We start from the raw sequence: 13,926 nt of genomic DNA, 5'->3' as shown, positions 1-13,926 counted from the left end.
ATACATGGACCCGTCCCGGATGCCGTACTAAACCCGGACAGGATGTGGCTTTGAAGTACGTTACCAAAATGTGTTAGCTAAGAACAACGACTTGTAAGCATCATGACAAAAACATGTTTCCCCAAGAAAAAATAGCATTTGTATCAAAGTAGAGGATCGTGGCGGGGATGTGGCTACGTTATGGGAAACGTTTTCGGGAGAAAGAGTCGCCCTTCTCGAGTTACAGAACAAGACCGAGCGATTCTGGTCAGTTGTTGTTGCTAGCCTGTTTCAATAGTATGGATGCTAGCTAGCTTGCTGGCCTCGATTAACGTTAGCTAGCTGTCTGATCTACACACTAATTTGGGAACAATGCCTGCTAGCTAACGTTAGATAGTTATCAACACCCAGGCGCGATCATGGGACAGTCACAGTTGTTAAAACTGTGACATGACGTCTCAAAGTGATCAACAGTTGCCAGCTAACTATTAGATTAGCCAGTTGTGATCGCATCAGCAGTGCCCGAGCCTGCAAATGACAGGGTGTGACAGGTCTTTATAGCTAACTAGCTAGGGACTGTAGCCAGCTAACTATTTTCATGGCAGAATTAGCTAGCTAGCTATCTACATGGTAAACAATGTTCAGAAAAGAGTGTATTGAGGCGGTGTCTGATTGTCCCGTTGTGTATGTTCAACTCTCCAGCAACTGAAACAGCAGAGAGATAAACTGAAGCACTACCAGAAGAGAGTCACCCTGCAGCTGGAGAAGGAGAGGAGTCTGGCCAAGCAGCTGCTGAAGGATGGAAAGAAAGAGTGAGACTGGATACTTCACTTGTTCAGGCATCATCTAGGCTATAGCCAGGTCCCAGATCTTGTTGTAATGGGGTGTTTCCAGGTGAAATGAAGACCGGCGCGGTTGTTGAAGTCACTGGATTAATACACGTTGCAACAGGGAGACGCCTCCAGCACAGAAGCAGAGCAAAAATAACGAGCCGTTTCTGAGCAGGCCCTTACATCCATTTCTAATCACATATGTTCTCTAAACACATGACCAAAGACATAAGACAAGGCAGTGACTCACACAGTCTACAGATACAACAATAATAACCAGTGTCCTCAGAACTGGCACCTTTAGATTGGCTCCAACACTATCAGCACGTAGAACTGGCACCTTTAGACTGGCTCCCACACTATCAGAACATAGAACTGGCACCGTTAGACTGGCTCCCACACTATCAGCACATAGAACTGGCACCTTTAGACTGGCTCCAACACTATCAGCACATAGAACTGGCACCTTTAGACTGGCTCCCACACTATCAGCACATAGAACTGGCACCTTTAGACTGGCTCCCACACTATCAGCACATAGAACTGGCACCTTTAGACTGGCTCCCACACTATCAGCACATAGAACTGGCACCTTTAGACTGGCTCCAACACTATCAGCACATAGAACTGGCACCTTTAGACTGGCTCCAACACTATCAGCACGTAGAACTGGCACCTTTAGACTGGCTCCCACACTATCAGCACATAGAACTGGCACCTTTAGACTGGCTCCCACACTATCAGCACATAGAACGGGCACCTTTAGACTGGCTCCAACACTATCAGCACGTAGAACTGGCACCTTTAGACTGGCTCCAACACTATCAGCACATAGAACGGGCACCTTTAGACTGGCTCCAACACTATCAGCACATAGAACTGGCACCTTTAGACTGGCTCCAACACTATCAGCACATAGAACTGGCACCTTTAGACTGGCTCCCACACTATCAGCACATAGAACTGGCACCTTTAGACTGGCTCCAACACTATCAGCACGTAGAACTGGCACCTTTAGACTGGCTCCCACACTATCAGCACATAGAACTGGCACCTTTAGACTGGCTCCAACACTATCAGCACGTAGAACTGGCACCTTTAGACTGGCTCCCACACTATCAGCACGTAGAACTGGCACCTTTAGACTGGCTCCCACACTATCAGCACATAGAACTGGCACCTTTAGACTGGCTCCCACACTATCAGCACATAGAACTGGCACCTTTAGACTGGCTCCCACACTATCAGCACATAGAACTGGCACCTTTAGACTGGCTCCCACACTATCAGCACATAGAACGGGCACCTTTAGACTGGCTCCAACACTATCAGCACGTAGAACTGGCACCTTTAGACTGGCTCCAACACTATCAGCACGTAGAACTGGCCATAACATTCAACCTTGCACAAATACAATCCTGTGTATTACAGAATGGAAAAGTAGAATACATTGTGTTAAACCACTTAACTGCATATGAACGTTATTCATCTTAAATGTCCCATTACACTAGCAAACAGCTGGGACTACGAAGCTTTATCAAGTCTAGTCAAATCACCAATGCATGCATATCACCAGAATCTGACCTTTGAATTGTGTACTGACTGAATCTGATCAATGCATGACTAGCTGCTTGATGATAAGCAAAATAAACAGTTGTTATGTTAGGACTTATTGTGCAGTGTGTTGTTCTTCCACTCCGTAGGAAGGCACTGGTTCTTCTCAAGAAGAAGCGTTATCAGGATCAACTGCTAGACAAGACTGAGAAGCAGATATCAAACCTGGAACGCATGGTGAGGCTGAGGCTCTTCTTGGGTCCGATGGTGACTTTTTATACAACGTAACTACATTGATGTAATGTTTTGCACAGCCAACCTCTCTTCTAAAAGGTGTCCTGGCTGGGTATATCTTGGATGTTCTGTATGGTGAACGCTATCTTACTTAACGTACTGATATGTTTTCACAGGTTCAAGACATTGAGTTTGTCCAGATCGAGATGAAAGTCATTGAGGGGCTGAAGGTTGGAAATGACTGTCTGAAGAGTATGCATGAGGTAGGGTATGGTTCGCTTCTTAGTCCACGGTTTTCTATGGGGGGAATCTGCTCTTCCTCAGAATACAAATGAGGCACATGACAGAATAAGCCCACAGTCACACACTCACGTGCGGTTAGGCATGCACACACACTCACACAGGTGTAAGACGTTCAGCTCAGTGTCCTAAGTGTTCATGAATAAACCTCCACTGGCATGTAACCTCTTTTATGTGATCTGCACCCCTGGAAAACAGACTGTGTGTTAGCTAGCGTCACTGTGCACATTGTTTGAAGATTAAAGGATTAGGTTCCAAATCCCTGACTACAGCGAGCCTAGTGGTGTGACTGCTGCTGCGTATCCTGGGTTACACTGGCTGGCTGTCTGGCTGGCTGGCCACAACCTGCTCAGAGAATTATTCTCTTTAAGAGAGAAAATGTTTCATGTTTCATCTCTCTCTCTCTCTCTCTCTCTCTCTCCTCTCTCTCCTCTCTCTCCTCTCTCTCCTCTCTCTCCTCTCTCTCTCTCTCGCTGAGAATAAGTAAAGTAGAAGACTTTCTGCTCCTAACTTGACATTGTCCCTGTCTCGTCCTCTCAGGCCATGTCACTAGAGGACGTGGAGAGGATCATGGATGAGACCCAGGATGCTATAGAATACCAGAGGGTGAGATTCTCTGTTCCCATGGTGTCATCAATCAATTTGATATACCCCTTTTTACAGTCCTAACTCTTAATCCATCCCAAGTTCTTCAGTGTGTTGCTGCCCAGCTGACATGCTCTGCTCTGGTTGATCCTACAGCAAATAGATGAGATGCTGTCAGGCTCCCTGACTCAGGAGGATGAGGATGCTGTGTTATCTGAGCTGGAGGCTATCACTCAGGTGTGTATCATACTGAGCTACATCAGTCTCCTCTAGCTGTTATCTGAGCTGGAGACTATCACTCAGGTGTGTATCATACTGAGCTACATCAGTCTCCTCTGGCTGTTATCTGAACTGGAGACGATCACTCAGGTGTGTATCATACTGAGCTACATCAGTCTCCTCTGGCTGTTATCTGAACTGGAGGCTATCACTCAGGTGTGTATCATACTGAGCTACATCAGTCTCCTCTGGCTGTTATCTGAGCTGGAGGCTATCACTCAGGTGTGTATCATACTGAGCTACATCAGTCTCCTCTGGCTGTTATCTGAACTGGAGACGATCACTCAGGTGTGTATCATACTGAGCTACATCAGTCTCCTCTGGCTGTTATCTGAACTGGAGACGATCACTCAGGTGTGTATCATACTGAGCTACATCAGTCTCCTCTGGCTGTTATCTGAGCTGGAGGCTATCACTCAGGTGTGTATCATACTGAGCTACATCAGTCTCCTCTGGCTGTTATCTGAACTGGAGACGATCACTCAGGTGTGTATCATACTGAGCTACATCAGTCTCCTCTGGCTGTTATCTGAACTGGAGACGATCACTCAGGTGTGTATCATACTGAGCTACATCAGTCTCCTCTGGCTGTTATCTGAGCTGGAGACTATCACTCAGGTGTGTATCATACTGAGCTACATCAGTCTCCTCTGGCTGTTATCTGAACTGGAGACGATCACTCAGGTGTGTATCATACTGAGCTACATCAGTCTCCTCTGGCTGTTATCTGAACTGGAGACGATCACTCAGGTGTGTATCATACTGAGCTACATCAGTCTCCTCTGGCTGTTATCTGAACTGGAGGCTATCACTCAGGTGTGTATCATACTGAGCTACATCAGTCTCCTCTGGGTATAATACCAGGAGGTAGAGGAAGAGGGTGGTGAAACAACACCTGCCATGGAGGACCAAAACACTTCTGGTTTTCTTTTCCACCTGGTAGTTAATTGCACTTGACTGGTTTCCCAGGTCAGGTACTGATGACCTGAGCTGATCAAGTCCTGTTTAACCTGTGTAACCATTGTCTCCCTCTACTGCTGCAGGGTGAAGATGTAGAACTTCCAGAGGTCCCCACTGAGCCTCTACCAGAGGTCCCAGAACCAGCTGAGACAGAGCCAGGTAACAGTACTGTCTACCCTGTTACATTACCTCAATCATTATGATGGTAGTAGTAGTACTGTCTACCCTGTTACATTACCTCAATCATTATGATGGTAGTAGTAGTACTGTCTACCCTGTTACATTACCTCAATCATTATGGTGGTAATAGTACTGTCTACCCTGTTACATTACCTCAATCATTATGGTGGTAGTAGTAGTACTGTCTACCCTGTTACATTACCTCAATCATTATGGTGGTAATAGTACTGTCTACCCTGTTACATTACCTCAATCATTATGATGGTAGTAGTAGTACTGTCTACCCTGTTACATTACCTCAATCATTATGATGGTAGTAGTAGTACTGTCTACCCTGTTACATTACCTCAATCATTATGGTGGTAGTAGTAGTACTGTCTACCCTGTTACATTACCTCAATCATTATGATGGTAGTAGTAGTACTGTCTACCTTGTTACATTACCTCAATCATTATGATGGTAGTAGTAGTACTGTCTACCCTGTTACATTACCTCAATCATTATGATGGTAGTAGTAGTACTGTCTACCCTGTTACATTACCTCAATCATTATGATGGTAGTAGTAGTACTGTCTACCCTGTTACATTACCTCAATCATTATGATGGTAGTAGTACTGTCTACCCTGTTACATTACCTCAATCATTATGGTAGTAGTAGTAGTACTGTCTACCCTGTTACATTACCTCAATCATTATGATGGTAGTACTGTCTACCCTGTTACATTACTACCCTGTTACATTACCTCAATCATTATGATGGTAGTAGTAGTACTGTCTACCCTGTTACATTACCTCAATCATTATGATGGAGTAGTAGTACTGTCTACCCTGTTACATTACCTCAAGCATTATGATGGTAGTAGTAGTACTGTCTACCCTGTTACATTACCTCAATCATTATGGTGGTAGTAGTACTGTCTACCCTGTTACATTACCTCAATCATTATGGTGGTAAGTATTGACAGTCTCACAGTAAAAGCTGATCTAGGAACAGTTTGGCCTTTTTAGGTCATGTATTCATAGGATTATATGGACAGAGGGACCTGATCCTAGATCAGCACTCTTACTCTGAGACACATTGTAGATACAGTCCCTGACCATGGTTTCTTTGTTCTCAAGAGAGAAGACCAGCAAGGAACAAGGAGAACAGAGAGATGCTGGCAGCGTAGAGACAAGACTCAACAATAACAACAGTAGATGGAGCTAGTCCAACTGACTCAATAACAGTAGCAGCTGTGGATGGAGCTAGTCCAACTGACTCAATAACAGTAGCAGCTGTGGATGGAGCTAGTCCAACTGACTCAATAACAACAACAGTAGCTATGGATGGAGCTAGTCCAACTGACTCAATAACAACAACAGTAGCAGCTGTGGATGGGGCTAGTCCAACTGACTCAACAATATCAACAGTAGCTGTGGATGGAGCTAGTCCAACTGACTCAATAACAACAGTAGCTGTGGATGGAGCTAGTCCAACTGACTCAATAACAGTAGCAGCTGTGGATGGAGCTAGTCCAACTGACTCAATAACAACAACAGTAGCAGCTGTGGATGGAGCTAGTCCAACTGACTCAATAACAAAAACAGTAGCAGCTGTGGAGGGAGCTAGTCCAACTGACTCAATAACAAAAACAGTAGCAGCTGTGGAGGGAGCTAGTCCAACTGACTCAATAACAAAAACAGTAGCAGCTGTGGATGGAGCTAGTCCAACTGACTCAACAATATCAACAGTAGCTGTGGATGGAGCTAGTCCAACTGACTCAACAACATCAACAGTAGCTGTGGATGGAGCAAGTCCAACTGACTCAATAACATCAGTAGCTGTGGATGGAGCTAGTCCAACTGACTCAATAACATCAGTAGCTGTGGATGGAGCTAGTCCAACTGACTCAACAACAACAATAACAACAGTAGCTGTGGATGGAGCTAGTCCAACTGACTCAACAACAACAATAACAACAGTAGCTGTGGATGGAGCTAGTCCAACTGACTCAACAACATCAACAGTAGCTGTGGATGGAGCTAGTCCAACTGACTCAACAACAACAACAGTAGCTGTGGATGGAGCTAGTCCAACTGACTCAACAACAACAACAGCTGTGGATGGAGCTAGTCCAACTGACTCAACAACATCAACAGCTGTGGATGGAGCTAGTCCAACTGACTCAACAACATCAACAGCTGTGGATGGAGCTAGTCCAACTGACTCAACAACATCAACAGTAGCTGTGGATGGAGCTAGTCCAACTGACTCAACAACATCAACAGTAGCTGTGGATGGAGCTAGTCCAACTGACTCAACAACAACAGTAGCTGTGGATGGAGCTAGTCCAACTGACTCAACAACATCAACAGTAGCTGTGGATGGAGCTAGTCCAACTGACTCAACAACAACAACAGCTGTGGATGGAGCTAGTCCAACTGACTCAACAACATCAACAGCTGTGGATGGAGCTAGTCCAACTGACTCAACAACATCAACAGCTGTGGATGGAGCTAGTCCAACTGACTCAACAACATCAACAGTAGCTGTGGATGGAGCTAGTCCAACTGACTCAACAACAACAACAGTAGCTGTGGATGGAGCTAGTCCAACTGACTCAACAGTAGCTGTGGATGGAGCTAGTCCAACTGACTCAACAACATCAACAGTAGCTGTGGATGGAGCTAGTCCAACTGACTCAACAACAGTAGCTGTGGATGGAGCTAGTCCAACTGACTCAATAACATCAACAGTAGCTGTGGATGGAGCTAGTCCAACTGACTCAACAACAACAACAGTAGCTGTGGATGGAGCTAGTCCAACTGACTCAATAACATCAACAGTAGCTGTGGATGGAGCTAGTCCAACTGACTCAACAATATCAACAGTAGCTGTGGATGGAGCTAGTCCAACTGACTCAACAACAGTAGCTGTGGATGGAGCTAGTCATCATGCTGGTCTCTCACTGCATGGAGGAGCAGAATCCATCCAGACTCACTCTGCTGGTCTGTCCAGTCCCTGATCCCTCTCTGTCTCATAGAATGGAGTGCAGGTACGCCAGAAGTACACATTCCTCTTCGTAAAAACTTTATTGTCCCAACGTTGGACAATATGATATGTAGCAAAAACAGGAACAAATATGTACAAGCAGACACACACACCCCCCCCCCCCCTAGAACACCTAGGAGAACACCTAGGAGAACACCTAGGAGAACACCTAGGAGAACACCTAGGAGAACACCTAGGAGAACACCTAGGAGAACACCTAGGAGAACACCTAGGAGAACACCTAGGAGAACACCTAGGAGAACACCTAGGAGAACACTTGTGCTGAAGTCTCCTCTGGTCACTCTCTTTCTAATGATGAATTAAACACTAACGGGAAAATGATTGCCGTCTCAGTATATGGTTTGGATTGAATGGTAGCACTGTACAAATTCCTTTATAATTCACACGACTGAAAAATGAAGTTAGACGTAACCGAAGATAGATGTCATTTTAAAACCATTGTTTTCCATAATTAAAAGGCAGATCTGTGGCTTACAGACAACTCTGTGTCTCGGTCTTTTCACCTCATCTCCTATTGTACTCTGCTAGGTCAATAACAAGTTAAACACAGCACAACTAATTACACTATATGTCCACATTTTACTATTCATGTATCAGAAACACTATTTTAATTATTTTAAAGTCATATTTGATTGTTGTTTTTTAGCAATATGATCCCTTTTCATAGATGCTCACTGAAGACCATATTCAGTTTGTAGTATATAATCTCACCACAAGGTGGCACTAGACACCAGTGAGAGAGTTCTCAGAACCAGTTTAGAGACGAGTAAGTGTTATTGCCAAAGAAAAGAGAGGCCCAATCCCAAATCAACCCCTAGAACCTATTCAGAGAGTATTTGATTGGTATAAGCAGTATGGTGAAACTTTCCCCAAGGTCAGGGGTAGGCAGCCCTGTTCCTGGAGAGCCGCAGGATTGTGCTTTAAACCAACCTGGAAGACCAGGTGTGTTGAATTTGAGTAATTCGCTGAACTGATCAATTAGCTCAGCTGGTCAGATCAGTGATTGACTAAATTCAACACACCTGGTCTTCCAGGTCGGTTAAAGCAAAATACTGCATACCCCCCGACTCTCCAGGAACAGGGTTGCCTACCCCTGACCTAGCCTATCAGAGGGCAAGTTGGAGCTATTACCATATTGCTCCACTCTAGGGGTCAGTTTGGGATTGGGCCGTGATGTGTGAGATGTTGTATCCAGGTGAGAAAGCCACTGCATTGTTTACAGCCAGAACTACACTAAAGAGAACACTTTGGATGAACAATGAGCTAACACCAATTCTCCATTCTGTGTGAACAATATCACCCACGGACGGTGCTATGGAAAACAATTAGTTTGCCCCCATGGGTTTCCTACCTTACATAATGCTATTGTTTACAGCCCTCAAACTTAACTCAGGACCTTGAAACCAGTTCCACTGCATTTTTTACATTGTTCCCCTCTAATCAGGGACTGACTTAGACCTGGGACACCCAAGTGGGTACAATTTAATTATCAGGTGGACCAGAAAACCAGCTGGCTCTGGACCTCATAGGGTAAGAGTTGTATACCTCTGGTATAGGGTACAATAAAGTTTTCTATTGAAATATGTTTATGCAGATGATTGTATATCATTATTGTAGTGCATGTATACATGACCAGATAAGGTATTGTTGCTGTATTTAAAGAGGATACAATATGTTGGACCTGTCAAACATTGGAACACGAAGCTATGATGTCATTGTGTGGGTTAGTAGAACTGTTCCCACAACAGTCCACTTACTAGCCTAGTCATGGTGAGGACAGGAGTATTGGCACTGGCATCTCTCTCCCACTCTCTGGCTGCCTACCGGTCTCCCTCTCTGAGCAGTGTACCACAGCTCTGACTACCTGTCTCCCTCTCTGAGCAGTGTACCACAGCTCTGACTACCTGTCTCCCTCTCTGAGCAGTGTACCACAGCTCTGACTACCTGTCTCCCTCTCTGAGCAGTGTACCACAGCTCTGACTACCTGTCTCCCTCTCTGAGCAGTGTACCACAGCTCTGACTACCTGTCTCCCTCTCTGAGCAGTGTACCACAGCTCTGACTACCTGTCTCCCTCTCTGAGCAGTGTACCACAGCTCTGACTACCTGTCTCCCTCTCTGAGCAGTGTACCACAGCTCTGACTACCTGTCTCCCTCTCTGAGCAGTGTACCACAGCTCTGACTACCTGTCTCCCTCTCTGAGCAGTGTACCACAGCTCTCTGACTACCTGTCTCCCTCTCTGAGCAGTATACCACAGCTCTCTGACTACCTGTCTCCCTCTCTGAGCAGTATACCACAGCTCTCTGACTACCTGTCTCCCTCTCTGAGCAGTATACCACAGCTCTCTGACTACCTGTCTCCCTCTCTGAGCAGTATACCACAGCTCTCTGACTACCTGTCTCCCTCTCTGAGCAGTATACCACAGCTCTCTGCCTACCTGTCTCCCTCTCTGAGCAGTATACCACAGCTCTCTGCCTACCTGTCTCCCTCTCTGAGCAGTATACCACAGCTCTCTGCCTACCTGTCTCCCTCTCTGAGCAGTATACCACAGCTCTCTGCCTACCTGTCTCCCTCTCTGAGCAGTATACCACAGCTCTCTGCCTACCTGTCTCCCTCTCTGAGCAGTATACCACAGCTCTCTGCCTACCTGTCTCCCTCTCTGAGCAGTATACCACAGCTCTCTGACTACCTGTCTCCCTCTCTGAGCAGTATACCACAGCTCTCTGACTACCTGTCTCCCTCTCTGAGCAGTATACCACAGCTCTCTGACTACCTGTCTCCCTCTCTGAGCAGTATACTACAGCTCTCTGCCTACCTGTCTCCATCTCTGAGCAGTATACCACAGCTCTCTGCCTGGCTGGCTGGAGCCCAAGTCAGATGTGGACTGGATTCCACCCACAAGGCTTCGGCCCACACCGCTGCTGCCCTGAAGCCAGAACTACAGACCTCCTACTGCTGGTGACTAGCTGATCAGGAACAGGAAGTCTGGTTCCCTGAAGCCAGAACTACAGACCTCCTACTGCTGGTGACTAGCTGATCAGGAACAGGAAGTCTGGTTCACACACCTGTGAAAGGTAGTCTTCTAATGTTGTGGACATCTTCCTTCATAAACTATGCTGGCTCCTTGTAGAATGGATCATCTCTCCATGTGAAAACCTAGTAGCCATAAGGGTGGGCGTGTTCCACACAGCAGTGTCCTCCACTGAATACGTCACATTATGAGACATCTAGGACACTTCATGAAAACGTTCCCTGGTGTTATTTTCCAGCAGCAACTGACCATTTCAATTATACTTCCCCTGTGAGGAAAAGGGCTTGTGTCCTTCACCAGGCCCTTGTTCAGTTTCATACAGTCTGAATTGGTGTTACATGACTTGTAGGATTGGTATGTGAGGCTATTGATTTTGTTTGGTAACAAATATTTCCATGATGATGGTGATTTAAAAAAAAAAGTAATCATCATTCTTTGTTTTAAATATTTTTGTGATGTTTCATTTCACTATATCACCTGACGTGTAGATGCAGTCATACAGTCCCTGTAGAACGTCTACAGCCCCTTGGATTTATTCACATTTCAATGTGTTAAAGTGGGATTAAAAATTATACTTTTTTGTTTTATTTCAGCAAGCTACACTTTTTTTTTTTTTTTTTAAAGATGATTGAAAAATAAAACTTCTTGATTAGATAAAATGCCATCTACACACAATACAATATAATAAAGTGAAAACATGTTTGTAGAACATTTAGTCAATTTATTGAATTGAAAAATGGAAATATTTGCCATGTGTTTTGCAGTATTACTTTAGTGTCTTATTGCATACAAGATGCATGTTCTGGAATATTTGTATTCCTGTATATTTGTATTCTTCTTTTCACTCTGGCAATTGAGTATTGTGGAGTCACTACAATGTTGTTGGTCCATCCTCAGTTTTCTTCCATCACAGCCACTGAACTCTGTAACTGTTTTAAAATCACCACCAGCCGCATGGAAGAAAACTGCTTAGGGATGTCACCATGCGGCTGGTGGTGATTTTAAAACAGTTACAGAGTTCAGTGGCTGTGATGGAAGAAAACTGCTTAGGGATGTCACCATCACAGCCACTGAACTCTGTAACTGTTTTAAAATCACCAACAGCCACATGGTGACATCCCTAAGCAGTTTTCTTCCATCACAGCCACTGAACTCTGTAACTGTTTTAAAATCACCACCAGCCGCATGGTGACATCCCTAAGCAGTTTTCTTCCATCACAGCCACTGAACTCTGTAACTGTTTTAAAATCACCACCAGCCACATGGTGACATCCCTAAGCAGTTTTCTTCCTGTCCTGCAGCTCACTTCTCGAAGGAGGACTGCATCTTTGATGTCTGGATGGTTTAATACATCATCCACAGCATAGTTATTAGCTTGACCATGCTTAAAGAGATATCCAAAGTCTGATTTGTTACCCATCTACCAATCAATCACTGCCCTTCTTTGAGGCTTTCGAAAAGCCCCCTTGTCTTTGTAGTTGAATCTGTGCTTGAAATGTAATACTTGACTGAGGGACCTTCCAGATGTGTGTAAGGGGGACAGAGGAAGGGTTAGTCAATCATAAATCATGTCAAGCCCTATTATTTCACACACAGGGAATCCATATCATTTATGCACTCCATATCATTTATAATTGAGTAAAAAAAAAAAACATGAAATCAAAAAACAAACATGAAATCTATTTTAATCCCACATTTTAATGCAACAAAATTTGAAAAAAAAGTTCAAGGGGATGTAGACTTTCTATAGGCACTGTATATATTTATGAAATATAAAGCTTTATAGAACTATAATAAATCCTTGCCACCGTGCTTCTGCAACGCTTGCTGTTTGGGGTTTTAGGCTGGGTTTCTGTGTAAGCACTTTATAAATGCATTTGGTGTTATAAATACATTTTATTTGAAATCAATGTCAGAAATTCAAATGAATAATGCAACTAGTTTAACATATTTGGGCAGAGAGAGAAGGGGGTAGAAAGAGCGGGGAGAGGCGGTGTTTCAGAGAAGGCGGGGTGGTGCTCTTGTAATTGGAAAAGCTCCGCGATGTGACAAGACGCTTTGGCGAACACCGCAGAGATTGAGTGCGTGAGAGGGATTTGAGTGGGTGCACCGACCTAGAGAATCTTCCGTTTACTGTCTTTCTTTCAGCCACACGTACCTTCGCGGTCAATCGCATCACATCTTCTCTTCGTTTAGGCTACTCTCTCTACCCATTCGGCGTATTTCACTCGGATAACTTCTCTCTAAAGGAAAATACTGTTTATGGTTTTGACCGAAGATTTCAAGATGTCTCGCACCGACGAGGTTCACCGCATAACGGAGAATGTCTACAAGGTACTTCTACAACTATAAAAAGTTTGATGCCACAGTTTATTGACAGACGATATACTCCTACTCATAATATAAGTTATGTAAATATTTTGGAATGTGTTTTATTAGTGATATAATAGCATTTCCCCCCCATTCGGTGCGCATCTTGAACGGCGATTAGAATCTCTATTCACTCGAAGAGAATTCCGAGGGAACATTCGAAGCTCTTTATTGAAAGTCTTCCCTGTTCAATTATATTGGCCTACTTTTCTGAATAAATGTACTTTTCAAAATTACGACCTACCTCCCTAATGGCATTCTGTGAGTTATTATATGTATTTTACAGTCAATAGCAACGCGTAGCTTTCATTTTGTTGCCGTCCGTGGGTCATCAGGTAGGACTACATTTCTACAGGAAATCAGCGCTCCTCGGCGCAGCCGCACAATGTAGGCTACACGCCACTGTTCAGACATGTCTACTGCGCTATGCTTCTGCCATAATAGCTAGATCATGTTTGTAATACGTTCAGGCTCCATATTTGTTGATGTGAGAGATAGTGAACATGTAATGGACCGCTACATATGACACACACACCGTGGCACAGTCACATTTAATCAATAGATTCATTAC

The 13,926-nt window shown here is 44.5% G+C and overlaps 3 protein-coding genes across 4 annotated transcripts in view; 2 read left to right on the top strand and 1 right to left on the bottom strand.

Moving 5' to 3' along the window:
• Window positions 1-13,926, bottom strand: part of LOC120043725 (gastrula zinc finger protein XlCGF57.1-like) — a 714,153-nt gene that overhangs the window by 475,452 nt on the left and 224,775 nt on the right. The window lies entirely within an intron of this gene.
• On the top strand, window positions 11-11,588 carry LOC120043732 (charged multivesicular body protein 6-like). Of its 2 annotated transcripts, none has more exons than XM_038988298.1 (8): window positions 11-246; window positions 682-791; window positions 2,513-2,600; window positions 2,774-2,860; window positions 3,438-3,503; window positions 3,639-3,719; window positions 4,805-4,880; window positions 10,790-11,588. In XM_038988298.1, the coding sequence occupies exons 1-8, from the start codon at window positions 181-183 to the stop codon at window positions 10,882-10,884; spliced, it is 669 nt and encodes a 222-aa protein (XP_038844226.1). In that variant the 5' UTR covers window positions 11-180; the 3' UTR covers window positions 10,885-11,588. The 2 variants fall into 2 exon arrangements, with proteins under 2 accessions (XP_038844226.1, XP_038844227.1); XM_038988299.1 differs by lacking the exon at window positions 10,790-11,588 and adding an exon at window positions 6,023-6,625 and having other exon boundaries at window positions 45-246.
• On the top strand, window positions 6,200-8,436 carry LOC120043727 (cell wall protein DAN4-like). The gene is made up of 2 exons (XM_038988291.1): window positions 6,200-7,163; window positions 7,548-8,436. The coding sequence occupies exons 1-2, from the start codon at window positions 6,226-6,228 to the stop codon at window positions 7,906-7,908; spliced, it is 1,299 nt and encodes a 432-aa protein (XP_038844219.1). The 5' UTR covers window positions 6,200-6,225; the 3' UTR covers window positions 7,909-8,436.

Source organism: Salvelinus namaycush, chromosome 3 (genome assembly GCF_016432855.1).
Source record: "Salvelinus namaycush isolate Seneca chromosome 3, SaNama_1.0, whole genome shotgun sequence".
In the NCBI taxonomy this organism is placed as follows: domain Eukaryota; kingdom Metazoa; phylum Chordata; class Actinopteri; order Salmoniformes; family Salmonidae; genus Salvelinus; species Salvelinus namaycush.
Note: the sequence above shows the minus strand (reverse complement) of the source record. Positions and strands in the feature narration are given on the sequence as shown.